Source organism: Mesoplodon bidens (assembly GCF_964165515.1).
Source record: "Mesoplodon bidens genome assembly, contig: HAP1_SCAFFOLD_150, whole genome shotgun sequence".
NCBI lineage: Eukaryota > Metazoa > Chordata > Mammalia > Artiodactyla > Ziphiidae > Mesoplodon > Mesoplodon bidens.
Window position 1 is genome coordinate 74,674 of NW_027672498.1, and position 27,505 is coordinate 102,178.

General features: G+C 44.8%; 1 protein-coding gene across 1 annotated transcript in view; it reads left to right on the plus strand.

The window, feature by feature from the left end:
- LOC308610107 (E3 ubiquitin ligase RNF157-like) overlaps window positions 1–27,505 on the plus strand; it is a gene marked incomplete at both ends in the record, with an annotated part of 314,581 nt that overhangs the window by 31,188 nt on the left and 255,888 nt on the right. The window contains 10 exon segments of the mRNA XM_081259359.1: window positions 14,650–14,738; window positions 20,500–20,539; window positions 20,543–20,646; window positions 21,202–21,319; window positions 21,777–21,843; window positions 22,145–22,188; window positions 22,804–22,851; window positions 24,772–24,843; window positions 25,339–25,498; window positions 25,632–25,744. Of these exon segments, the coding sequence (XP_081115485.1) occupies window positions 14,650–14,738; window positions 20,500–20,539; window positions 20,543–20,646; window positions 21,202–21,319; window positions 21,777–21,843; window positions 22,145–22,188; window positions 22,804–22,851; window positions 24,772–24,843; window positions 25,339–25,498; window positions 25,632–25,744 (855 nt within the window).

Here is a 27,505-nt window from a genome sequence, read left to right on the forward strand (position 1 = left end):
CTGTAGAGCTTGTGATGTCATCCATGCCTCAGTGAATGGTGCTGCCCTTCACACCCACCAGCCCCTGTGTTCTCCCCTCCAGATGTACACGAGAGGCTCCTAGGGCAGCTGAACATATGGTGATCTGTGCAGAGTTCACTGAGGCCTTTGGCTATTTTATTTTAGCATGGAAAGAATGTGTCTTGTCATTCTGGAAAGGACAAAACTTTGGGGATGGGAAACAGATGAATGGTTGCTAGGCACTGGGGGTGCAGGGCGGGGTTGGCTGCAGAAGGGAATGAAGGAACATTGTGGGGGGATGGGAGTATGCTGTACCTTGATTACAATGGTGGTCACAGAGCTGTATGCATTTGTCAAAATTCATAGAACTGTACACTAAAATGGGTGAATTTTACTGGATGTAAAATACACCTCGATAAATGTGACTTTTTTAAAAAAAGGAATGTCTTGGAAAGAAGGAGTGGTTCACAGACATGCCAGTGCTCTCTGTGGCCTGGTGTCCATGTGGCCCAGGGAGCCCCTGCTTATGGCCATGTAACAACAAGAGGCAGTGGACGTGTGGCCCAGATGCCATGTGTGCATGTGGCAGTGGGGAGGGGCAGGGGGCGGGTCAGCATTGCTTCTGCATCAGCAGCCCTCAGCCAGAGGGGTTAATCCTAGTACCCCAGCAGCAGGGAAAAACTATAATGGAAAAGAATATTTAAAAACGATTGTCTATTTGCGTAAAACGGAGTCACTTTGCTGTACAGAGATTGGCACAGCATTGTAAATCAACTACACTTCAATAAAAAGGTAAGAAAATAAAAACCAAAAAACACATGGCGATCTGTTTTTTAGTTATTTTGTGAGTATTAATTATGCCAACCTGCCATTTAGGGCAAATATCCACAATCCAGATGGTCACCATGGGCACATGCTGTGCTCTTCTGAAGACCTTATTCATATATTCATTCTACACATACCTATTTTTATCTTTTATGTGTGCTGGTCTAATCACTCTGGGTGATACAAAGATATCTCTAACCTAGACTTTGCCCTCAAGTTTATAATCTCGCAGGAAGCTCAGACACTATATACACACAAGGAGGGAAGTGACAAATGAAGTGTAGACAGAGCTTCCAGAAGCTCTAAAAAAGGAACTTTGCTTTGTGACATAAGTTTTGCTGACTTGGAAAGTGCCACTAAATGCTTGAACTTTTGGTTTGTTGTTTAAGGCTGTGTTTCTTAACAAACCGGAGCACAAGAATTGCTGCAGTTTTCAACAGTGAAACGAAAACATCTGTGTTGTAGGAAGTCCCTCGACATTTCTTTGAAACCTACTGAAACTAAGGGTGCACACTCTCACCTCTGTTTCCTGTTGTCAGGGTCCGCCCCAGCTTATGGGAAACTATATATATTGGAGTTGCATTTCAAAGAAAAATTTGGTTAACTTTTTTCAGCTTTTAAAGAGATGCATAATGGCCTTAAATTGTAATGAAAGTGTTTTTACAAAAGTCTATAAAAGTCAAAGACTTCTGGGTCAAATAGCCTGGTTACATGTAAATAGCATCCCTGAGCAACACACATATTCCACTCAACTAAAATAGTAGCCCTGACTATTACAGAAATGAATCAGACATATGCTTTACCTTTAGAAAACAGCTCTGACAAAGCGAGCTTTGCGGTAAAGCTTGCTATAATTATAGAATAGAATGTAGTCCCATATTTTCCATTTATTAAAATTTTAAATGCTTTTAACACCAAAGGTGCATATCCTCTGTTAATCCATACTGTTAGATATATATATATATATATATATATATATATATATATATATATATATATATATATTTTCAATATGCGGGCTCTCACTGTTGTGGCCTCTCCCGTTGCGGAGCACAGGCTCCAGACGCGCAGGCTCAGCAGCCATGGCTCACTGGCCCAGCCGCTCTGCAGCAAGTGGGATCCTCCCGCACCGGAGCACGAACCCGCGTCCCCTGCATCGGCAGGTGGACTCTTAACCACTGCGCCACCAGGGGAGACCCTGTTAGATATTTTTAAAAGAAAGAAGGGGAGGGCCTCCCTGGTGGCGCAGTGGTTGAGAGTCCGCCTGCCGATGCAGGGGATACGGGTTCGTGCCCCGGTCTGGGAGGATCCCATATGCCGCGGAGCGGCTGGGCCCGTGAGCCATGGCCGCTGAGCCTGCGCATCCGGAGCCTGTGCCCCGCAACGGGAGAGGCCACAACAGTGAGAGGCCCGCGTAAAGCAAAAAAAAAAAAAAAAAAAAAAAAAAAGAAAGAAGGGGAGAGGACTTCCCTGGGGGTCCAGTGGGTAAGACTCCGTGCCTCCACTGCAGGGGGCATGGGTTCGACCCCCTGGTCCGGGAACTAAGATCCCCGCAAGATGCGTGGCGTGGCAAAAAAAAAAAAGAGGGAGAGTTATCTCAGGCACTTAATGGAAGTAATGAAATTAATAAGTACTAGTGGGTAACATTTACAGTCTACAAAGCTGCTTCATAGTTCACAGTTGAGCTGTTGTCTCCCAGCCCCAAACCACCCTCTAACCTGGGCTGGGTAATTCTGGGGCAGGGACTCTTCGGCCAGGTTTCTCCACTTCCAGGCTCTGCCAATGGAGGGCGCCAGAGGGTCTGCAGGGCTGGAGGAAGAGAAAGGGTGGTACCCAGAGACCAGAGTCCCACCCCCAGGGGCCTCTAGGCTGATAGCCCCCACCTCTCCCCTTGATTCCCTCAGCCCCAGGGGTTGTAGCCGCTTCCTGAGGTGACACTGTGTCAGCTCAGTGTCCCCTTTTTGTGTTTTGGTTCTCTGGTGCCTGTTTAACCAGTTCGATTAAATTCTCTGTTAAAATACCTGGGGTGGTTTGTTTTCCTGACTGGACTAATACAACCTTTATTTTTATTTATTTATTGTCTGCATTGGGTCTTCATTGCAGTGCGGGCTTTCTCTAGTTGTGGCGAGCAGGGGTTACTCTTTATTGCGGTGTGCGGGCTTCTCACTGCGGTGGCTTCTCTTTGTTGTCAAGCATGGTCTCTAGGCCTCCGGGCTTCAGTAGTTGTGCCGGGAGGGCTCAGAGGTTGTGGCTTGCGGGCTTAGTTGCTCCGTGGCATGTGGGATCTTCCCGGACCAGGGCTTGAACCCGTTTCCCCGTGCAGGCAGATTCTTAACCACTGTGCCACCAGGGAAGTCCCTAATACAACCTTTAATCTCACAAATTATAAGGTAGCTATTATCAAGCCCATTTTACTGGTGAGGAAATAGAGACTTAGTAGGGTACAGCAATTTGTGTAAAATTGCACAACCACTAATACAAGGGCCAAGACCTACACCTTCCACTTTGGGATCCTTTGCTCTTCATTTCCTCTCAGCACTTCTCTTGCTGAACTTTTTTTTTAATACTTTACAGAAGAATTGCAAAGGTAGTAGGGAATTCCCATATGCCCTCCACCCAGCTATCTCTGATGTTAACGTCTTACACAACCATGGAGCATTTATCCAAACTAAAAGTTAGCATAGGTACATTACTATTTTTCAAAACTACAGATTTTATTAGGACTACACCGGTGTTTCCACCAATGTCTTTTTTTCATCCCGGTTACCTTTGGTTGTCATGTCTCCTTCATTTCTTCCAATCTTTAACAGTTTCTCAGTTTTTCCTTGTTTTTCATGACCGTGACAGTTTTGAGATGTACTAGTTAGATATTTTGTAGAACTCTCATCAATTTGGGTTTTCTGATGTTTTCTTGTGATTAGACTAGGGTTATGGATTTGCAGAAAGAATACCACAGAGGTTAAGTGCACTTATTACATCATATCAGAGGCATATAACAGTTCATGACATACTCCCAGTGATGGCAACCTTGATCACTTAGTGAAGGTGGTGTCTGTCAGGTTTACCCACTACGAATCTTTCCTTTTCCATAATGTATTTGTTTAGAAGCCAGTCACTAAATCCTCTTGCTGAACTTTTGACTTCCCACTTAATCCTGGGGCTGTGCTTTCTTGGTGGGTTATTAAGTAGTGCTTAAAGAATCTTTGAATTGGCCAGACTGAGCATTATAAACCCAGGAGCAAGACTGTGTTAGGAGATATGACCATGTATTGTTCCTTGGGAAATTATTATCTGTTGTGCCATCTTTGTTTTGCACTACGTTTAAACTTGGAACTTGGCTCTTTTTAGTCTCAGAAAGCTTATGGTTAAGGCTAGGACACCTGCTTTTTTCTTGATGAACTGGAATCACTTCTGACAAGCCTGGAAAGATGATCAGAAGCCCAGGGTCTTAATAGCATGCAGGAAATCAGTAAAAAGAGGAAGAGCCATAAAGAAGTGTTTGCTGAGAATAGGAAAATTGGAGGTGTTGAAGGATGTGGTTAAAGGAGTGAAGATTTACGAGCATGGACTGAGAGGTGATAGGTGATTGGTGGAGGGACACAGAGATGTCAGGTAGGAGGTCAAGAAAGGGATGAGGATGGAACACAGGATGCGAGAGAAGCCAGTGACGTGAATCAGCCTTGGGATTGGACTCTGTGCATGATATATTGTAAATAATTATATTTTGTCTCTGAGATTCACCATCTAGAACATCAGAGTTATACTTCTAGCTCTAGATTTCATTACAGACAGACTTTAAGTGAGCTTAGACTTTAATATGTTTAATATATATTTAATATGTGAGCCTAAGAAATTAGTTCAGTTGGTTTATATAACCTTGGCTACTCACTGCTGTTTTTTAAATTTATTTTGGCTGTGTTGGGTCTTTGTTGCTGCACGTGGGCTTCCTCTAGTTGCGGCAAGCGGGGCCTACTCTTCATTGCAGTGCACAGGCTTCTCATTGCAGTGGCTTCTATTGTTGCAGAGCACAGGCTCTAGGCATGCAGGCTTCAGCAGTTGTGGCGTGCGGGCTCAGTAGTTGTGGCTCACGGGTTCTAGAGTGCAGGCTCAGTAGTTGTGGCGCAGAGGCTTAGCTCTTCCCTGACATGTGGGATCTTCCCAGACCAGGGCTCAAACCTGTGTGCCCCGTACAGGCAGGCGGATTCTTGACCAGTCCTACGCACTGCTATTAAGGAGTGAGTGAAAAATAATCAGAGCTCTCAAGACTTTTGGAAGCTTAGCAGGGCAAAGTGAAAGAGATTGTTACCTTGTTAACTTAGCTGCAAATTACAGATTTTTTTAAATTAAATATTTATTTATTTATTTTTGGCTGCATTGGGTCTTAGTTGTGGCATGCGGAATCTTTCATTGAGGCGTGTGGTCTTCTCTCTAGTTGTGGTGCGTTGGCTCTGGAGTTGTGGTGTGCTGGCTTAGTTGCCCTGCAGCATGTGGAATCCTAGTTCCCTGACCAGGGATCGAACCCCCGTCCCCTGAAATGGAAGGCAGGCTCTTAACCACTGGACCACCAGGGAAGTCCCTACAGAGCTTAATATTAACAATTTAGAAATTTAAACTATCATACATATGCTATAGGGTTTTTTTGGTTTATAAACAGCAGTAATTTTTTTATTTTTATTTTCTTTTTATATATTTATTTTTTGACTGTGTTGAGTCTTTTTTTTTACATCTTTATTGGGGTATAATTGCTTAACAATGGTGTGTTAGGGCTTCCCTGGTGGCACAGTGGTTGAGAGTCCACCTGCCGATGCAGGGGACACGGGTTCGTGCCCCAGTCTGGGAAGATCCCACATGCGGCGGAGCGGCTGGACCTGTGAGCCATGGCCGCTGAGCCTGCGTATCCGGAGCCTGTGCTCCACAAAGGGAGAGGCCACAACAGTGAGAGGCCTGCATACCGCAAAAAAAAAAATACAATGGTGTGTTAGTTTCTGCTGTATAACTTATAGGTTTTTATTTTACGCTATTTTGTTCCAATTATATGGGGTTTCCATATCTCATGATGAGCTAAGCAAAATAAAATCTCATTAGGGTGTTTGAATTACTAATGGCCTTCTTTCTGGGCCTAGGGCTGTATCTGAAAATAGGTAGCTTAGCCAAAGAAACTGACCTTACCTGGGCTTAGAATTCTGTATTTGATTGGCTTATAAACTTAACTGTTTCTGTATTTCATACTATTCTTTTTCTGAAGCTGAGGTTCCTAACATAGCAGACTTCAGAGCATATTTTTTAAGATTAATTAATTATTTATTTATTTTATTTATTTTTGGCTGCATTGAGTCTCAGCTGCGGCACACGGGATCTTCGTTGAGGCATGTGGGCTATTCATTCTGGCACGTGGGCTTCTCTCTATTTGTGGTGTGCGGGTTTTTCCCTTCATTAGTTGTGGTGCATGGGTTCCAGGGCACGTGGGCTCTGTAGTTTGCGGCACGTGGGCTCTAGTTGAGGCACGTGAGCTCAGTAGTTGTGACGCATGGGCTTAGTTGCCCCGTGGCATGTGGGATCTTAGTTCCCCGACCAGGGATCGAACCCCCGTCCCCTGCATTGTAATGTGGATTCTTTACCGCTGGACCACCAGGGAAGTCCCTCAGGGCATATTTCCTTCCAGAAATATGAGACATGGAGACTTGAAACTCTTGTAATTGATCTTGGCTCTTACAGAGATCGTTTTAGGGTCAGTATATTTCAGGAGGGGCACAGGTGGGCAGCTTGGAGGTTTTCAACTTGAAGACCAGCTTACAGTTTTTAGTTTTTAAAATACAGACTGGGGAAGACTTCGGTCCACTTGCTCTTCTTAATAACTGGCCTACTAAAAACACCTCTGTTAAATAAAATGACTGGAAAACTAATACTTGGTGGCATTAGAACATTCATATGCTTCTTTGGAAAAAATGTATATGTTGTGTATTTTATTTTTTTAATTTTTTTAAATTTTTTAACATGTTTATTGGAGTATAATTGCTTTACAATGGTGTGTTAGTTTCTGCTTTATTGTTGTGTATTTTAAAATACCTGTTTTGGCTGATACTGGTGCTTTGGGCATATTCTTTACCTACAGTATTAAGCATCTCAAAATCTCTTACTTAAAACTGGATTCTTATTTGTGAGCTGGGTTACCAGTCTCCTGACCAGATGAAATCTGGAAGTCAGGCGTCTAGATTGGGGTGCTGGTCTGAAAGGAGTCGTTTCTCTGACCCTTAGTCATTATTTACCAACTTGCTGGAGGGAAAAGGTGACAGTGTCTGCTTTACTAAAAGCACTTTTTTCCCTTTTAACTCTCCTTAAAATTAGCTGGTGTTAGGCAGAACCCTCTGTATCTAAAAGCAGCTCATCTTCAGAAAGATACTTTTATTGTAGAAGCACAGGATGATTGGGTAGTGTTTTATCCCGATGGGATGGGCTTTCAATCAGGGGAACCGGAAGTTGAGTAGGTTTCACTTGTCATCAAAGCAGCACACACAGCCCTGGAGGTGCATTTGATGTCCGAGTGTGAGCAACCTGTTGCCCGGTCTGAGTACTCCTGAACAATATGAGTCAAGACCCAAACCATAAGTAGAGGGAGAAAATGGGTCTGTGATGGTTGTCAACAAAGACCAGGGCGATTTTGTGATGGGTGCTTTTCTCTGCAGTGGATCTTTCATGCTCTTGTTATCAAAGAGAACTGGTTAAGTGGGCACACTCGTAGTAGGGTTTAAATATTTTGGAAAGATCAACCTTAGAGGTGATGTCATATAGCCAGGACATTGGTCCCATGTGCACCCTGCCAGGGGACCCAGCGGAGGAGTTAACAGACTATAAATAGACTGCCATCTTGGATGGATTCCTTTGGTAACCAAACCTGGACACAGAGCATCTTTGAGTTAAGGTCATCATGTGACGCCCTCGTGGTATCTCCCTCACGTCTTTGATTTGAGTGAAAAAAATGTCTTTTCACATCTTGTCAGCTTTGTGGTCACCAGTCTTTCTACATGGGTGATTGACTCCCCACGAGGATTGGATGGAAAATTAGTGAAAAGGAGTTTGACTGCTGTAAATATAGCTCATTGATGTTTTGGTGGACAGCAGGCACAATACAGTCTGTCCCAGGGCTACAGCTGGTTAAATAGGCAAATTTGTATTCATTTCACATCATTCAACCAGGGTAAACTGTTCTCCCTGATGTGGATCTAAGAAAATGTTATAAAGTATCACAAGTCTAAATATATGCTCTGGTAAGTCTTGGACACACTACATAGCTGAGAAGAGGGGAAGTAGAGAAAGCTGAGAAAATAACCAGGCATCAAATAAAAAAGGAACTGAATTTTAAATATAAAACCCCTAAAATCTATAAAAGCAAGAGCTTATGTAAATGAGTGCTGTAAATGAGCTCTTCATATGATCCCAGATGTTGATTTCTATATTAACTATTATTTATTTCTCTGACACAAATATTACATGTCTATGTGTAAAATGAGTACTTTTCTCTTTTAGTCATAAATTGCCTAGAAATAATTTCCTTTCTCTTCAGAGGCAGATTTTTGGCATTTGGGGCTTTTTTCTTCTTAAGTAAAGACTGCATTAGGTCATATTCATTTGTTTTTCTTTTACATCACCCCCCCTCCTTTTTCCTATTAAGTTTCCTTTCAGGGAATGTTTATTGCATCATTGTTTGTAATATTGAAAACTGGAAGCAGAACAAGTGTTCATTGGTAAAAGATTAGTGAATACATGATGGTCTGAGGTAGACGTCTCTAAAAAGGAACCAGGGATCCTTGGAGACATGATCAGTTCCAGGGAGGGGACAGAAAAACACAACATGAACTTGGAATATCTTGTGGTGCCAGAAAGTAAGGAGGAAGTGCTCAGAAAAGTGATGGGGCAAATCAAAAGGACACAGGAGCCAACTGAGGGAGTTCCCAGTGGCCAAATCCAGGATGCGATGTGTGTATATGATCAGGCCTGAATTTAATAGCAAATGTTAGCAAATTATGTACCTTAAAAAAACTTTTTGTTGAAATTAATTATTTATTTTTATGAATGGATTATAGTCCCTTTTACAGACTACTGGGAATTACCCAATAATTTACAATTGAAGTAAGATCCTTTAATCTCGTATGCACTGGGACCATATTTTCTACAGCAAAAATGTGAGTGCAGACATGGGGGTAGTTTAACAAAATACTTAAAATTAGAATGGTTAGAAAATCTAGGATACATAGTTGATATATACATACATATATGTGTGTATATGAATATATACGTATGTGTACCCCTACACACACACACACACACACACACACACACACACACACCCATACCCATATCCGGTCTATCTAAACCGGCAGTTCCACATTTGGCCGCCAAGTGGCGCTTTGCTTGTGTAAGGAAAACGAACAAGGAACCTGATGAGCACCAGGATAAATGGTCAAAGAGGCACTTGCTCTGTATTCATATGAGCCTTGATCGCCAACCCCCTGGGGCCCATTGAGAGAGTTTCTCTGGCCGAGTGGGTACTATACTCCCATCCTGGGCTTGAGGTGTTTGGGATTTAAATTATTCTGAGATTTAGGCTTATTTTGGCGTGGACACAAGCAGGCCGGTCCTGGGCGGGGGCGCGGCGGTGGTGGTGGGGGTAGTGCGCTGCTGGTACCTGAGTGCAGGGCGCCAGATGCACGCTCTGTTGTGGGCCCCTTACAGGTGGAACTAAGAGAGGCGTGCCTGGTCCATCCCCGAATCCAGGCTAGCATAGCGCTCAGGGCATAGTGAACGTGTTGAATGAATTGGTAGATGTCTTTGTTCTTTGAAAATAATTTAGAGGAGAAACCACCGTGCTTTAGGAATATCTATCAGTAACACATATTGGAGCATCTTGGGCAGAAGGTAAACAGCGATGAACATCTCCCCTGCTTCTGCTGGCAGTGTTCTCTGATGTCACACCCTGAATATACCTTTGTGTCTTCTACAGGTGCTGTTAGCTCTTACAGACAAAAGGAATTTGTCATGCAGTGCTCCAAGAAAGCTTTCCTCTGAGGAGACCTTAGATACTCCTGTTAAAATTTAAAAGGAGTGTGGCATTAGGTAGGCTTTTGTATGTACTGCTGCCTAAGCATAAGGGTGTAATCCAGAGAGTTTCGACCAGCCTCTAGAACCTGAACAGGATTCGGTACCTTTTGCAGTGATCATTTAACGTTCAGACTCTCTCCACACTCAACTCAGGTACCTGGAACACTCCTGGCATCAGAACATGTAGCCTTGCCCTGCTGTAGCCAAGGCAGCTGCAGGACAAACAGTGTGGCTTTTGGATTCAGATCCTGGTTCTGCTACTCATTAGCCCTGAGACCTTGAATAATTACATGAATCTTTTGAGTCTCAGTTTCTTTATCTGCAAAATGGGGGTGTTAAAACTGATATTCTTCATTTATCCAGTCAACCAACATATTTCTCTTCAGACTCTCCTCCAAGAGCTTGCAGTCTGGTGGGCATGGCCCACATGTCTATTAGTGTCTAGAATATTAAGTAAGAATGTATCTACACCAGAACTCCACGGGAGTCATGACAGCACAGGACATGTGAATGCATTTGCTGCCGCTGGACTGTGTGCTTAAAACTGGTGAAGGTGATACATTTCATGTTATGTATATTTTATAAATTAAATAAAGTAAAATGAAAAAAAAAAACTAAAGAACCCAGCATGATGCCCGGCCCATAGTACGTACTCAGTAAACGTTTCCCTATGTTCTCTTTTTTCATGGATGGGCGTTGGCAAGCTGTCGTTGCAACAGTTACCCAAATTTTACCCCATTAAGAGGGCTTTCTTCTGGCAGCATTTCTACTTAGATGAATAGAGTAGAGGGACCTGAGCCTTAATTCTCTGTCAACACATTACTGACCCGGCAGGTTTGGGCCACAAGTCCCTGAGCAGACCCGATTTCATTCTTTGCACACTAGTCTTTATAAGCCTGTCTTCATTATGAAAAGTGAAAGAGAATCCTGGAAGCTGTTTTTAAGGTCCTTCATAAGGTGCTGAGAGTTTATTTACTCCAGGATGTTGTCTGAGAAACAGGAAGACGTCTCCTAAGCCCATACTGAGCTTGAGGCAAGAAGTGAGGATACGGCTTGCAGAAGGCCTGTGGGTCCCCCTCCATCTGTGCGCCTGGTGGCATGTTGTGTGCAAGACAGAAAAGGCCACTTCTTCCCGTTTACTGACCTAGTTGTGCCAGGGCGCTTGCATCTGAGAAAAATAAATTCTGTCTGATCTTTCTTTTCATCACTCACTCCCTAATGAGGTACAACTGGGGCTGAGAAAATTACAGTTCCAAGGTCATAAGAAAGCAAGTGGAAACTGTGGATGTGAACTGAGAAATGGTTATTGATGCTGTTCTGAGCACAGTGAATGACCGGTGAGCGGCTCCTTCAGGGCAGTGCGTGGACCGGAGTCCATCCTGACCTTCATCTCCTTCGGTCCCAAGAAGATGTTACTTTGCTTTCATGTCACACATATCTGTTAGCATAGGAGTGAAATCTCTGGCCTTGAATTGAACTAAGATACTTTTTTTTTGCTCTAAATATAATACAGTAATGGTGCGTGTGTTAAAGAGGTACTGTAGGCAAACAAAAAAGTTCATCAGTGCCTTGCTAAGAAAAAAGAATGAACAAAGACATAGGTTAGGGTTTTCAGAGCTTTATTAACTGGTACTTCAATCCCTTCGTCATCTCTAGGTTAAGCAGCTGTATCCAGGAGCATCTTAGAGAAAGATGGAGGTAGAATGTGTTCAAACTCCAACTCTTCTCCTTAAAACTTGTGGAACTTTGGAAGGTGTTACTGAACCTGTTGCTATGTCAATGTCCTTATCTGCAAAAAGGGAACAACCATCTCTCCCTCCCAGGATTGTTCCAAGGATCACTAAGATAATGTATGTAAAGAGCTTAGCATAGTGCCTGGCACCTAGTAAGTGCTCAATAAATGATCGTTTTAAAAGCGAAGATCACAAAGACGCTTAGAGTCACGGTGGGCTAACCTGGCCTAGAGAGTTAGGGGAGCCGACTCTAAGAGCAGAATATTTTCTTTAGTTTGCCTCTGTTCCTGCTGTTTCCTCTGTCTTCCCTGTCATCTCTGAATTTACAAATTACCTTTATCCTTCAAGATCCCAGATCAAATACCACCTCCTCCATGAAGCCTTCCAGATTACCTCAGCCAGAAGTGATCACTCCCTGTATCGTTGCCCTTTCTGTGGCATTTCTGTTTAGTGTCACAGTTATTTGTGTAACTGTATCATCTTTCTTATAATGCTGCTTCTGAAAGAGCAGGACCTTATCTTTTCCACTTTAAGTCTCTCTTTACACCCAGCACTGAGTGTTGCCGGTAGACTCTGGTTGGGTACATGAACGGCCACTAAGGCTGAAGCTTAAGTAGGTAAGAGCCTACAAACAGGATTAGTTTCTCCTAAACAGATTTTCAATGGTTTTCTTTTGGCGAGGCAGAGGGTAAAGAGCTAAAAATGTAAGTGTGGATTTATTATACTATAAGGATAGTTTATATATGTAAACAATTGATCCCACGATGCCTTTCCCTGAGCAGTGAATAACTTGTGTTCCATTCCAGCTATCATCAAATGTAATATTCTAAATGGAAGGTGAAGAACACTAACTCCCCCCACCTTCCTTTTGTTTTTCTTTTTCTTTTTGTGGGGGTGGGGAGGATCTAGAGGGGAAAGGGCAAAGAGTGAAGGGAAAGCCTCTATTTTTTTTCTGGACTCAGGCAGGAGTTAAGGATAACTCCCAAGTACCTGTGCAAATGAATATGATTAAATTCGCTACTCCAGAAAAAAATTTTAATCCCAATGTCATTTATTTTGGCTTTAGAATAGACAAGCATTTGTGTTGGGTTTTCCTGCCTAATTACTTTTTGATTAAGCTTATTTAAAAATTGTTTAAAATTCCTTTAGTGTGACAGCCCAGCAAAGGGGGTGGGGGTGTGTGTGGAGAAATGGGCCACAGATGGGATCTGAACTAGGATTTCAGCTTTCCTGTATAAAAGCCTCCTGATACACTGCAAGCAGGAGAGCAAAGTTGGAATCAGCTTTCCGGAGAACAATTTGGCAAAATAGTTTTAAAAGTCTTAAAAATATGCTTACTCTTTGATCCAGTAATTCCACTTCTAGGAATGTCTTAAGGAAATAATCAAAGAGGCACGCAGAAATGTAGGGACAAAGCATTCACCACGACATTTATATCAGGAAAAAAAAGTAAAACCAACTGAAAACACTGAATAATGTGGAATTGATTAAAGTAGGCCCCAGTCTCTAATGTGTGTAGTTATATTGTCAAATTATAGGCTTTAAAACATTTGCCACATCTTTCTAAGTGAAAGAGAGACAATAAAATAGAAGGTACAGTTTGAAACAGTGCAGAGAAATAGAGGGGGGGGAGGGAGGGAGGAGGTGGGTGGGTGGGTGGGTGGATGGATGCCTATCCAAAAAGACACATTCTGCAAATGTTAACTTTGGTATCACTGAGTGGTGAAATTATGGCTGACTTTGTACTTTTTTGTATTTTTCAAGTTTTCTGCTTGAACGTGTATTGCTTTGTAATCAGAAAAACCACCTATCATATATTTTAAAAGAATATATGTTTAAGGTGAGAATTCCCTGGCAGTCCAGTGGTTAGGACTCCACACTTCCACTGCAGAGGGCCCGGGTTCGATCCCTGGTCGGGGAACTAAGATCCTGCAAGATGCTCCACATGGCCAAAAAAAAAAAAAAAGAAGAATATATGTTTAAGGTATCAATGAAAAAATAAAATATTGCTAGACAATACCCACAAAGCAATCATCTGAATGCACAGCTGATAGTTTGGATTAAATGTATTTTCTTAAGGGTCACATTCATACACATGAAGTATCAGGGATCACACTGAATACACAAAATCAAACATACCATAGGTTCAATTATGTTTCCCAAGTAAAACAGCAAAAATCTGTGAAGACACAGTTTCATGTGGACGTCCTGTTTTCTGAGACCAGCATGAGGAGGTAGACTCTTCAGAGCTAGGAGGACCATGGTTTTGCAAAGCTCCAAATACTAGTGGGTCTTCTGGGAATCACATGTAAAAAATATTTACTGCCCAAATGACATTAGAAGAATAGTGGGAACATTTTAAATCACTCTTAATCTTCTCAAAGCAGTTCCCAATGAAATGTTTTACTGTGTCCCCTTTCTTATCTCCTCGTTGTCATCAACTCACTACTCCAAACCCACATGTTTAAACAGGGAAAGAGAGTGAAAGCATAAGGTAAATGATGGACAACCACAAACCTTTGACGACCCCAAAAGAGCTCTTTGGCTCACATTTTTTTTAACTCTGCTTTATATGATCAACTGCAGAGGAAATTTGTTCTTCACTGTTTGCAGGCCTCCACTCTGTACACATGATGGGGTTCTCTTGTGTTTGAAGTTCCTAAATTCTTCAGACACCATGTGGCTTCACTGAAGGAAAATCCTTGCAGGTCCGACTCCCCATTGTGTAAGGTCAGGTGGAAAAGCCTTTTGTGATTAACTCAGCCACTGTGTGTCCCTTGGTATTTGGAACTTCAGTGGGAGTTTTTATTAGGTGTCCGCATTTTGAATGCTGACTCACATAAGCTTCATCTACTGGGAAAAGCAGATAAATGTAGCACTTTGGACACCAAGTCGGATCCCAGCTCTCCCACTAGCTGTGACCTCGAGCAGGTCCACTTACTATGGTTATCCGTCTTTCTAAACACAGTCTTCTCCCACTTTGTTTCCGACACAGTTTCCTTACGCTGCCCCTCCTCCCCAAGAACCAGTGAAGACTCTGAGAAGCCTGATCAACATCCGAAAGGATACACTAAGACTCGTCAAGTAAGTTCAAGTTCCCAGCCAGCGGGGGCCATGTTCCAGGGGCCCTTCTCCATGAAGGGGCAGCCAACTCCCCAGGGGACCCACAGAACAGTTTCTGCCAGACCCGGAGCCCAGCCTCTAGGCCTCTGGGCCGTGGGCTGCTTGCATGAGGGGTCTCCGTACCTAGATTGTTCAGAACATTCTCTGATAGTCAGTGTTTGGGAAGAACTTTCACTCTCCTGGAAGCTGTCATGATTACCCCGGTATGGTGAACCTTCCAGAAAAAGAACAGTTGGAGGAGAAAATGAATTCTGCAGATACCTCGACAAACCTGTGTGAAGATGGGATGTTTGAACTTGGTGCAGGAAATCCTTATTTTATTGCCTATATTTCCTTTTTAATTTATTCTTAATCTCATGTTCCCTTCCTCTGGTGCACTGGGTTTGTTGTTTTATCACCACTGTCAGTACTAATTATCATCAACATTTGCCTTCTTTGTGCTGTCCCTGAGATAGCATGATTTTTTTTTTTGACTGCATGGCGAGGCTTGTGAGATCTTAGTTTCCTGACTGGGGATTGAACCCGGGCCCCCTGCAGTAGAAGCACAGAGTTCTAACCCTGGACCACCAGGGAAGTCCCAGAGATAATGTGATTTTTAAACAGATGCTGCTTTCCAGATAGCAAGTCTGTCTACTAAGACTCACTGGTTCCCTGGGGAGACAGATTTGGTTAGGGCAAACCAGAGGTCCCACATTTTTCTCAATTGACAAAGGAAGATGACTCAGAGACCATTTTATGCTTGTATAGATCAGGGAGTTTATTTCTCTCTGATCATCTTTTTAAAATATAACCACTTCGGGGACTTCCCTGGCAGTCCAGTGGTTAAGACTTCGCCTTCCAATGCAGGGGGTGTGGGTTCGATCTCTGCTTGGGAAGCTAAGATCCCACATGCCTCGAGGCCAAAAAACCAAAACATAAAACAGAAGCAATATGGTAACAAATTCAATAAAGACTTTAAAAATGGTCCACATCAAAAAAATCTTAAAAAATAAATTTTTAGGAATAAAATATAACCACTTCATTGAGATATAGTTCATATACCATACAGTTCATTCATTTAAAGTGTACAATTCAGTGATTTTTTAAAGTATTTATTTTTTATTTGGTTGCACCGGGTGTTAGTTGCAGCAGGCAGGCTCCTTAGTTGCGGCATGCAAACTCTTAATTGCGGCATGTGAAGTCTTAGTTGCGGCATGCATGTGGAATCTACTTCCCTGAGCGGGGATCAAACCTGGGTCCCCTGCATTGGGATCACGGACTCTTATATGCTGCGCCACCAGGGAGGTCCCCCGATTCAGTGATTTTTAGTTATTCACAGAGTTGTGCAACCATCACTACTATCTAATTTTACAACATTTTCATCACCTCAAAAAGAAACCCGATACTTATTATTACCCGATACTCATTATTAATCATCCCCCATTTCCCCCCGAAACCACTCTTCCCGGCCTAAGCAGCCACTAATCTGTTTTGTCTCAGTTTTTTAATATTTTATTTGTCCCTGAGGTTTTCAACTGCCTCCCCAGCCACTCGCACCCCCGGGGTCAACCCTGGGGATGGCACAGCCAAGGGGAAACTCTTTAGCTGCAGAAGAGTCTGCAGCCGGGCATCACCCCTCCACCGGGGAGTTCCTGATGCAGCAGGATAAATGGAGGCTACTGAGGCCTCGGGAGCCTGCCAGCTGTCAGCTGCTCCGGCCACTTGTTTCTCTCATCACATATGGTCTGCTCGCGTATTTGATGGAGATGGATTCAAGGGTCTGAGCCCCCTTGAGGTCCTGGCCTCGGACGTGGCAGCCTGGCTGCAGCTCTAGAATAAAATGAGGCAACTGCTCTGAGCTTCTGGTTCTCACCTGTAAAATAGTGAACCAACCTTACCTTTCATGGCTGTTGTCAAAATTAAAGGGGATAATGAAAGGGAAAGCACCTGGTGATCAATAAATGTTAAGGGCTTCCCTGGTGGCGCAGTGGTTGAGAGTCCGCCTGCCAGTGCAGGGGACATGGGTCCGTGCCCCGGTCTGGGAAGATCGCACATGCCGCGGAGTGGCTGGGCCCGTGAGCCATGGCCTCTGAGCCTTCGCGTCCAGAGCCTGTGGTCTGCAACGGTAGAGGCTGCAACAGTGAGAGGCCCGCGTACCACAAAAAAAAATAAACAAACAAAAAAAAAACAATAAATGTTAAGATGAAGGGTGAGTTTTGATTTTGCTTTTTCTGAGGTGGGACTAAAGTAAATTCTGAGTCTCAGATTTCCAGGTAAAGATGCAGGATTGAACATGTACCTTTGCTTTCTCTCCAAACCCCACTAAACAATAATGAGTATTTTTAAACAGCACAAATCCTCAAAAATTGGGAGAGTGGGAAAGGAGCAACGGCAACAAAATTTTAGAGGCTGGGGGTTCCCTGGTGGCGCAGTGGTTAAGAATCTGCATGCCAATGCAGGAGACACGGATTCGAGCCCTGGTCCAGGAGGATCCCACATGCCACGGACCAGCTAAGCCCGTGCCCTACAACTACTGAGCCTGCACTCTAGAGCCTTCGAGCCACAGCTACTGAAGTCCACGCACCTAGAGCCCATGCTCTGCAACAAGGGAAGCCACTGCAATGAGAAGGTCACACACTGTGACGAAGAGTAGCCCCCGCTCACCGCAACTAGAGAGGACACACGCAGCAACGAAGACCCAAAGGAGCCAAAAATAAATAAATTAATTAATTAAAAAATTTTAGAGGCTGGAAAAAGGTGGTGAATGTTAAATAACTTATAAACCTGAGAAATCAGGATCCTGAGCAAACAGAAGGAAAAGCTGAGAATCACTAGTTTGTACTGTGGTTTCCCCCAGAAGGCTTAGGAATTGGCAGTTCCAGGTACCTCTGGACATCTTGGGAGTGGGGAGGCTAAAAGGAGGGGGGTTAGTGGAAAGTCTGCTTGAGAGGTATTCAGATCCCCCCTCCTTTAGACTACACAGCCAGAACTGCCCTCCCACACCCTGGCAAAAGGCTAGCAGACGATGCTCACTGGAAAAGTTCAAACAAAGAATCTCTGGACTTGGGGGACCGAGGCACAGCTAAGGGCTGGACTCAGTACTGAAAGCAGGGGGTTAGGTGAATTCAGAAACGTTGGATGCTGAGCCCTCCAGCCTGCCCCCCAACCCCAACTCTAAACTCAGAATGCCAGCAGCCAGGCCATTGTTAGAAGAGAGGAAAACTGTTCTTTGGACAATCAGACTCCCCCAGGTGGGAAGACCAAAGAGACTGGTTTTGGAGGTCCCTCGCCAGACCCAGGTGAGTCCGCAGGAAAGCCTAGCATCCCCAAGCCCCACCATGCACTCAGTTCCAATCAGGATTTTATTTTTTTTGGCCGCGTGCCATGGGGGATCTTAGTTCCTTGACCAGGGATCGAATCCATGCACCCTGTAGTGGAAGCGTGGAGTCTTAACTGCTGGACTGCCAGGGAAGTCCCCATGGACCACAACTAGGGGGTTTAAATGTCTTAGTATGAGCAGACAACCAAAGGTTCTCAGGTGTATAAGGAACGCCTATCACATGAAAGACAATTGTAAAACAAGCCAACGGGAAAAAGTGGAAATAAAAACTATGCAGGAAGAGGAAACCTTGATTTGTAGCCTCAGAGACATAGAGAAGATACTGCCTTCTTATTTCACGGACACAGTGACACAAATCTTTTAGCAAACAAGGCTCTCAGAGCTTAAAAACATAGAAATGAAAAAATCAATAGAATATCGGAAGAAAAGTTGAAATGTTCCAGGAAGTGGAGCATAAAGGCAAAGATATGGAAAACAGAAGAGGAACGATATGAAGAATATAAGGTCTGTTTAGAAGGTCCAACAGCCAACTAATGGTTCTAGAAAGAGAGAATGGAGAATATAGAAGGAAGGAATCACCAATGACGTACATAATTTAAGAGTTTCTACAAAGGTCCACCGAGTGCCCAGCCCAATCGATGATGAAAGTGACCCTGGGAGCTAAAAGATAATGCAGCAATGCTCTGAAATGACTTTTAAAAAGTATTTATAGGGCTTCCCTGGTGGCGCAGTGGTTGAGAGACTGCCTGCTGATGCAGGGGATGTGGGTTCGTGCAATGGTCCAGGAAGATCCCACATGCTGCGGAGCATCTGGGCCCGTGAGCCATGGCCACTGAGCCTGCGCATCCAGAGCCTGTGCTCCACAGCGGGAGAGGCCACAACGGTGAGAGGCCCGTGTACCGCAAAAATATATATATATATATATATTTTTAATCCAGAATTCTTTACTCAGCCAGACATTTGTTTTGGCCTCATGGCTTGCAGGATCTTAGTTCCCCAACCAAGGATTGAACCCGCATCCTCAGCATTGAAAGCACGGAGCCGTAACCACTGGACCACCAGGGAATTCCCTCAGCCAGACTTTCAATGAAGTGTGATTGTATAATAAAATCTCTCAAAAAGTTTATCCCTCCAACACACCCCTTTTCAGGAAGCTACTGGAAGTTGTGCTCCAGCAAAATGAAAGCATAACTCAAGAAGGAGGAAGCCAGGAGGTGCAGGAAGCATGCAATTCTCTGGGAGAGAGGCAAAAGGGACACACAGGGAGGTGGGGCAGGGAGATTCCAGGGTGGCAACCATGTGCAGGTACAGAGGGATCAGGGACCGGATGGAGCAGGTCAGAAGGCTGCATAAGTGTCCTGCTCAAAAAGGCAAGGTGCACAGAATACCTGTTACGTCTGAACGTCGAGATGTAGACAGCCAAAGAGTTTGAATTTGAATTAGTGACTAGTGAATAAAAGACTAAGCAACTGAAAAAAAAAAACAAAATGAGCACAAGCTCTAAGAAAAACTTATGCAGGAAAGGAAAAATAATTAGAGATTACTCTGTGGCTGAGCTGTGAATAATGTTGATGGACTCACAGGTGTATAGACGAAGATTACTGAGCTAACAAAATCATGGTGTATCACATGGTGGAAGGGGTGTCCCTATATGGAGCAGAGTGAGGAAAGAGAAAGTCTCATTTCCATAGTAGGAAGTCAATAGATAATGCCTAAAACTGAAAAATTAACATGCAGATAAATGCCAAAATGGTCAGCTACAGAGGTAAAGGCGGTTTCCTCTAAAGAAGAGGAAAAGGGAAAGAAAGAGACCTGCTGTTTTTTTGTCACAAGACTTGTGGAAACTATTTAAACTATGTGATTAGTAACTTTGATTAAAATTAAAAACTTTTTTTAAAGCCTGGCAAATGCACAAGGATGTTAACTGCGGCACCGTGAAATATCAGAAATCGCCTAAATGCCCCCTGATAGTGGTAAGAAAGTGTTCTGCCATCGTTCAAAATGAGGATGGAAAGTGCATGATCACAGAGGGAAGCCCACAATATGTTCAATTAAAAGAAGAAAACAAGGGACTTCCCTGATGGCGCAGTGGTTAAGACTCCTCGCTCCCAATGCAGCGGGTGTGGGTTCAATCCCTGGTCAGGGAACTAGATCCCACACGCTTGCCACCACAAAGGAGCCCTCGAGCCGCAACCAAGACCTGGTGCAACCAAATAAATAAATATTTTTTAAAAAGAAAAGAAGACGGAATTCCCTGGCAGTCCAGTGGTTAGGACACTGCACTTCCACTGCAGGGGACATGGTTGCATCCCTGGTCAGGGAACTAAGATCCCACAAAAAAAAATATTACTTTTAAAATATTAATTTGCTACCCCCAAATGCTGAGTCTTTATGGTGTTCTAGATGTGCCGAGGAAGTGAAGACCCCGGGGGAAGAGGCCGGCTGAGCGAAAGTCCACTACAGCGTGGAGTTCACCTTTGACACGGATGCTCGAATGGCCATCACCATCTATTATCAGGCCACTGAAGAGTTCCAGAATGGGATTGCCAGGTAAGAACAAAGGACCAGGGGAGCCACATCCTTCCTAGACAGGTTAGGGTCTGTGCCTGACGTGCTCACCTGTGGAGGAAAACATTCAGTGTGAGGCCCGCCTACCACAAAAAAAAAAGAAAAAAATAAAAGTTATCTATTCAGCCCACATATCCACAGAAAGGTAGCTTAATAGATTTTTTATTTTTTTAGCATTACGCAGGCCTCTCACTGTTGTGGCCTCTCCCGTTGCGGAGCACAGGCTCCGGACGCATGGGCTCTGCAGCCATGGCTCACGGGCCCAGCCGCTCCATGGCATGTGGGATCCTCCCGGACCAGGGCAAGAACCCGTGTCCACTGCATCGGCGGGCGGACTCTCAACCACTGAGCCACCAGGGAAGCCCTGAAGAGATAACTTTAATAGCATTACCAAGCAAGGGCAAAGGAAAGAGATTATAAAGATCTTTTCTTCTCTTTTCTCTTCCAGTCTATACTGAGAACCTGTTGAGAACAGGCATGAGACAGAGGAAACTGTCAGATAGTAACCTTTGCTTTGCTTCCCACTTTGACCAACAGCTACATCCCCAAAGACAACAGCCTGCAGTCAGAGACGGTGCACTACAAGCGTGGGGTGTGCCAGCAGTTCTGCCTGCCCTCCCACACCGTGGACCCCTCCGAGTGGGCTGAAGAGGAGGTGAGCTGCCGGCTGGCGGAGGGGACCGGCCGCTGGGAGGAAGTGCAGGGCAGGGTCTGCCCACAGACCCCCAGGGCGTGGGAGCTACTCAGGACCCTGGCCAGCAGCAAAGGATAGGCCCGGGTACTCGAAGGCCATGCTCCCCTTCAGCCTTGTAACGTCTTCATGCCCTGGGAAGGGTACATCTAATTTTTCTGTCCCAAAGTAGCCCATTAACCCAGGATATTTTGAGAAAGCCATGCCCAAAGGCAAGACCTGCAGGTTAGAAGCCTTTACATCTATGAGATTTTTTACAAAGAGGCTGGTGGCCTTCAATTCCACGGACTTAGGTAGTTAACCAGGTTGATGGATGAAGAGCAGAGATGAGGTTCAGGCTTCCTGATGAGACCTCCCTTTCTGACAGATTACTGTGCCCTTTAAATGTGTTAAGTCCCTTTTTTTCCCCCTTTTCTTTCAGCTTGGCTTTGACCTGGACAGAGAGGTTTACCCGTTAGTGGTCCATGCTGTGGTGGATGAAGGAGATGGTACGGGTGCTTCCTGTCTTCTTTGGCTGCACACGTGCCCGTATGTAGCGTGCAGGCCTGGCAGCGCCTGCGGCCTCAGAACAACACGCCTCCCCTGTGGGTATCAGGCAGTTCCCACATCCCCACGCACTCTTGCTCCCACGCTCCTCGGGAGAGAGTCCTATTGGGTGACGTAACATGCCCCTTCCCGTGACAGCCAGAGGGTTCGTTTTGCCAGACTGTGGGACCCGGGAAGGTGAGTGGAATCGAGGTGTGTTGTTGGCTTTCTTCTTCTTCATCCTTGTGCCTTTATTTGTTTCAGAGTATTTTGGCCATTGCCACGTCCTCCTGGGCACTTTTGAAAAGGTCAGTGGGTAAAGTTATAGGGCCTCACTTTGGTACATGTTGCTCTGTCTTTCCTGTGAGGACATGTGGAGCCCTGTTCGCTGGCTGCCTGAGCTCGGCAGAGTGGGTCCGGCTCGGAGGCTGCGCAGGGAGCGGGGGAAGCACCACACCGGGGGCTACACCACCAACTTGCTGCATGACCTTCAACTCCTTAGGCCCCGTTTCCTCTTCCTCTTTTTAAAAAATATTTATTTATTTATTTATTTATTGGCTGCATCAGGTCTTATTTATGGCACTCAGGATCTTCTTTGTGCTGCCAGGGCTTCTCTCTAGTTGTAGTGCATGGGCTCAGTAGTTGCAGTGCTCGGGCTTAGTTGCCCCACAGCATGTGGGATATTAGTTCCCTGACTGATTCTTAACCACTGGACCACCAGGGAAGTCCATCATTTCCTCTTCTTAAAGCAGAAGGGCTAGATTATGTGCTTGAAGACCCTTCCTGTATTAGGAGTCTGTCATTCCACACTGGCAGGGTGTGGGGGGCTTGGGGGGCCTCCAGGAGGTGTGTAATTGAGAGAAGTAACAAAAGAACAGCTGATCCTCATTGCCCTCCTTCATAACTGTGTATTTTCGCTCCAGCACACAGATGGGACTTTCTGTGTCAAGCCCCTCAAGCAGAAACAGGTAGTAAGTATTGGAGGGCCAGGGACTGGTGGTGTACCCACTTCTCTCTCTCCACTCCTTTGCTAAAGCACTCTTCTTTCCCTTCCACCACCACCCCCCCTTTTTTTTAAATCAAAGAAGAAAAGCAAACAGGGAATGCTTTTCTGTGTTGGAAACTACTTGGGTGGCCTGAAAGGAATACTGATTTTTGGTATCTCTGTTGTTCCAGAATTGTTTATGGTGAGGCAGCCATTATCTGAGCAGAGGACTTTAGAAAATGAAAGGGCAAGATATATCTCCTGACTTTAGGTTTAGGGAGAATGTTGTTATTTAAAATGCCAGGGTGAGAAACATTTCCAGCTAAAGGATCAAAGTATTGGGGTCCAGTTCAAGGCCAATTGGAGCTCTTGGCTTACTTTATCCCAACATTCCTTTTCTCACATTCCAAGTTTGCTGACTATCTGCTCCCTTCCAGAATGATCAGGCAAGTTATGCATATGTGTGCTGGAAGTCCTAAGCCCCACTGTGTGCCAACACTTTCCTTCCACTCATGCAGAGGCAGGAGCAGGGTCATGGAAGACAAGGAGGGGAGAGGTGTCAGTGGCATTGCCAAGGGAAGGTGTGTCATCACATGGAGGGTGTAGAGCAGTCGGGTGGGGTGCAGGGTAGGCCTCGGGTTGAGATGCAAAGAAAGACACCCCCTGCAGATGGGTGACAGATATCTTAAATTCTACATCATTCATTCTTTCAGGTATCAAGTGCTGTCCACCCTTAATGAGGTCAATTGTAGTCAGTAATACTTTAGTATAAATTGGTTGATAATGTCCTTTCCAACATAATCACTGTGTTAAAGCAAGTTTTAAGAGAGGCAGAGGAGATAACAGATCCTGAGCCCAGGGTACAGCCTGGAAAGGCCTGGCCTCAGTGAGTTGTCTCTTGGGAAGGCCTGGATCCCCAGGACTCCTGGATGGGATGGAAAGGCTAGGGTAGCTCAAGGGAAATGGTTTATCTCTCCTTCTGTTGCTAGATTGGCATCAGCAACAGCCATTGTCAGACTGGAGAGTGGGATGCGAAATCGGTGACAGGGTGAGCCTTAGGGACAGGGATCACTGGGACAGGGTGAGGGGCAGGGAAGAAGAGTGGGCAGGCATAAAGAAACAAGGGAGGGGCCAGCTTTGGCACCAACATGGCCCAAGCTAGTGGGAGTCAAACTGGGCATTGAAGTTGAGGTTCTAATGTTTTCTGGTTTTTTTTGGTGGGGGGGTGTTTGTCTCTGCCTTAGGACTTGCGGGATCTTAGTTCCTTGACCAGGTATTGAACCCAGGCCCCCTGGTGGTGAGAACGCTGAGTCCTAACCACTGGACCGCCAGCCAGTTCCCAAGTTGAGGTTTTAAGGAGCAGGGCTAAGAGAGGTCACATTTTGCCGCATGTTGGAGACAGGGTGGCTCCGTGGCCAGGTAGGGGGCGCAATCGTCCCCTCCTTCAAGTTCTTGCTCTCTCTTTGCTTCTGCATTTTCCCTTCCCCTCTTTTCCTTGCCCATTTCTTCTCTTTCTTTCCCATTCCCATTGCTTCCCATTTATAATGTCTAAACTTAGCTTTTATTACATAGCCAATGCTTCTGACACATGGTCTTCCATCCTTTTCCTAGTTTCTGCCTTCCTTGACTGTTGTTATAGCGACCTGCAGTACGAGTGTTACTGTTGTATTTGTGCAAGTTCCCTGTTGGGGATAAGGGCGGGTGAATTAAGCATTTGATTTTCATTCCCCTCCCAAAGAGAACACATATGTAAATAAGAGCCTCCTTTACTCTCCTAGGCCTTTGGTTTTTTTCATTGTGAATCAGTAGTCCTTGGTTACCGAAGGAGGTTGGGGGGTGGTGGTGAGTTCCCACTCATCTCTCGGGAGAGCCAGCCTGCCCTTGAACTTTTCCATTTGCTCTTCAGGTGGATGGGGTCAGCTACCTCCTTCAGGAGATCTATGGAATTGAAAACAAGTACAACACGCAAGAGTCTAAGGCAAGTTCCACCCACAGTTCTGAATGCACTCTTCCCAGGAGGCAGAGTGAGAACTTCTCTGATCCAGCCAGGATCTAGGAACTTAGCATGCCAGACTCTGGAATCCATTTGGTCCTAGAAGGGTATGTCTTCTTCCTCGTTTCAGATGATTATACTTATATAACTTTGGAAATGAGAACATAGGCTGGTTTGGATCGGTTCTTTGGCAGGTCTCTGCTCACTCAGTTCATTGCTCCCCACTTCCCTGGGTGGCCTCCTGGGCCCCTTCAGCTCTGACTTTCAGACAGGACCGGATCTCAACCTCAGAGAATGAGCTTGAGACAAACAGTTGCCAGAAGAAGTGAAACTCAGTGTGCCAATGCACTTGGTAAACTACCAAGTTCAATGTAGTTTACCAAGTGCATTGTCTCAGCTCTGCAGCCAGGCCACCTTCTAAAGAAAGTATGTGATGTGAGGGTCTTTGTGACGCTGGCTAAATTTCTGTCCCCCGGCCAGGTGGCTGAGGATGAAGTGAGTGATAACAGTGCTGAGTGTGTGGTGTGTCTCTCAGACGTGCGGGACACCTTGATTCTGCCATGTCGTCACCTCTGCCTGTGTAACACCTGCGCCGACACCCTGCGCTACCAGGCCAACAACTGCCCCATCTGCCGACTGCATAAGCCCCGGAGGCCCTGCTGGGTCCCCGAGGTCAGCCCTCGGGGGAGAAGGGGTCGTGGCTTCTGTGTGGGCTCTTGTACATCTTGACTCCTGCATCAACATGTCCTGATGGCCTGTTTTCTTCTTCACAGCTTTCCGGGCACGGCTTCAGATCAGAGCCATGAGGAAGAAACTGGGCCTTCTGTCCCCAACCAGCTTTAACCCCATCCTCTCATCCCAGACATCCGACTCAGAAGAGCATTCAGTAAGTTGGGCTTTTTTCACCTTTTGTCCTTCTTCACGTGACTTTGTGGCAAGTAATTAAAACTTGGCATTCTGAAGTAGTGAGTAAGCTGGCCGAGATCATGTTGTGTTAAACACCAGCCAATAGTACAGTGGAAAATGAGGTTCTGATCATTAAAACCTCCACTTTCCACCTTGGGGACTCAGCGTCCAGTTAACATTTACCATCCCTACAGCTGTCAGCTTGCTGTTTCACTCCAGTGTCCAGGCAGATGGGGGTGGGGATGGGGTCTGACTCTGGAATGCCCCCAAGCAGAAACAAGGGGATGATTGTTTGGGATTTAGATACAATTTACCATTTTTTATCTGAATCCTCCGAGAAGGTAACTGTTTTTCTTTGTCTTATTTTGTGGCTTCAGGGACTGGGAGCCACGTAGATGATATAATTCACCTCTGTCTCGTGGTGTAAGTGTTGGTGTCAAGACTCCACGCTTTGTAGTTGTAGACCAGAAGGTCTTGTCTTTAGGTTAACATGCTAGTGGAAGAGATTAATTATCAATTATTCAGTAAATGGTATTGGAACGATGAGGTAGTGCTTTAGGGAGGAACAATCAGTTTAGCACTTCACTCCTTACCAGATAACAAATTCCAGGCGGGGTAACTAGTTAACTGCACTAAAAACAGAGCAAGCCAAACATTAAAAACCTAGAATAAATTAGAGATGATTCTTTAGCTGACTATGGATGGGAGAGGGCTCTCTAAGCTTGAAAACAATGGAATGCTACCCAAAAAATAACCTGTAGATTTTTATTTTTGGCCATGCCACACGGCATGTGGAATCTTAGTTCCCCGACCAGAAATCAAACCCTCACCCGCTGCAGTGGAAGTGCGGAGTCTTAATCACTTGACCGCCAGGGAAGTCTCGAATATGTGTACATGTAGATTTTTTTTAATGTTTTTTTTTGTTTGTTTGTTTTTTGCAGTACGCGGGCCTCTCACTGTTGTGGCCTCTGCTGTTGCAGAGCACAGGCTCCGGACGCACAGTCTCAGTGGCCATGGCTCATGGGCCCAGCCACTCGGCGGCATGTGGGATCCTCCCGGACCAGGGCACGAACCCATGTCCCCTGCATCAGCAGGCGGACTTTCAACCACTGCACCACCAGGAAAGCACCCCGAACATGTAGATTTTATCGCATAAAAAATTTTAAACTTTAGATGTGTAAAAGATGACCAAAGTTAATACCAAACAGCAAATCATCTAAAGAAAAAAAAATGTACTCACAACATTTGCATCAGAGGAAAGGCTAGTATCGTTACCATAACCGACTTGAATGAAATAGTAGGTAAATGGTGCAAAGGACATAAAAAATTTCTCAGAAGAGGAAACATAGCTGGTCAACTGTCATTTTTTTAAAAATTCAATCATGTTAAAAATCAACAACATGCAAATTAAGATGAGAGACCATTTTTCACCTTTCACATTTAAAAACTTCATTTTTTAAGATACCCCATGCTGGCCGAGAAGCAATTAAAACAGGTAGTCTGTACTGCTTGTAAGGGTGTAACTAGAAAGATCACTGAAAATAAACAAAACAAAACAACTGTATATATTAAGAGCCTTAAAAACATTTGTACTTGGTAATCTAAGGTCTTAGAACTTAATACCCAGAAAATGATCTGAAAAAAAGAGATTTATGCCCAATAGATGAACAGATGTTCATCAAAGTGTTGTTTACAGTAGGAAATGGACACAACTAAATAGCCAGCACCAATGGAAGAGTAA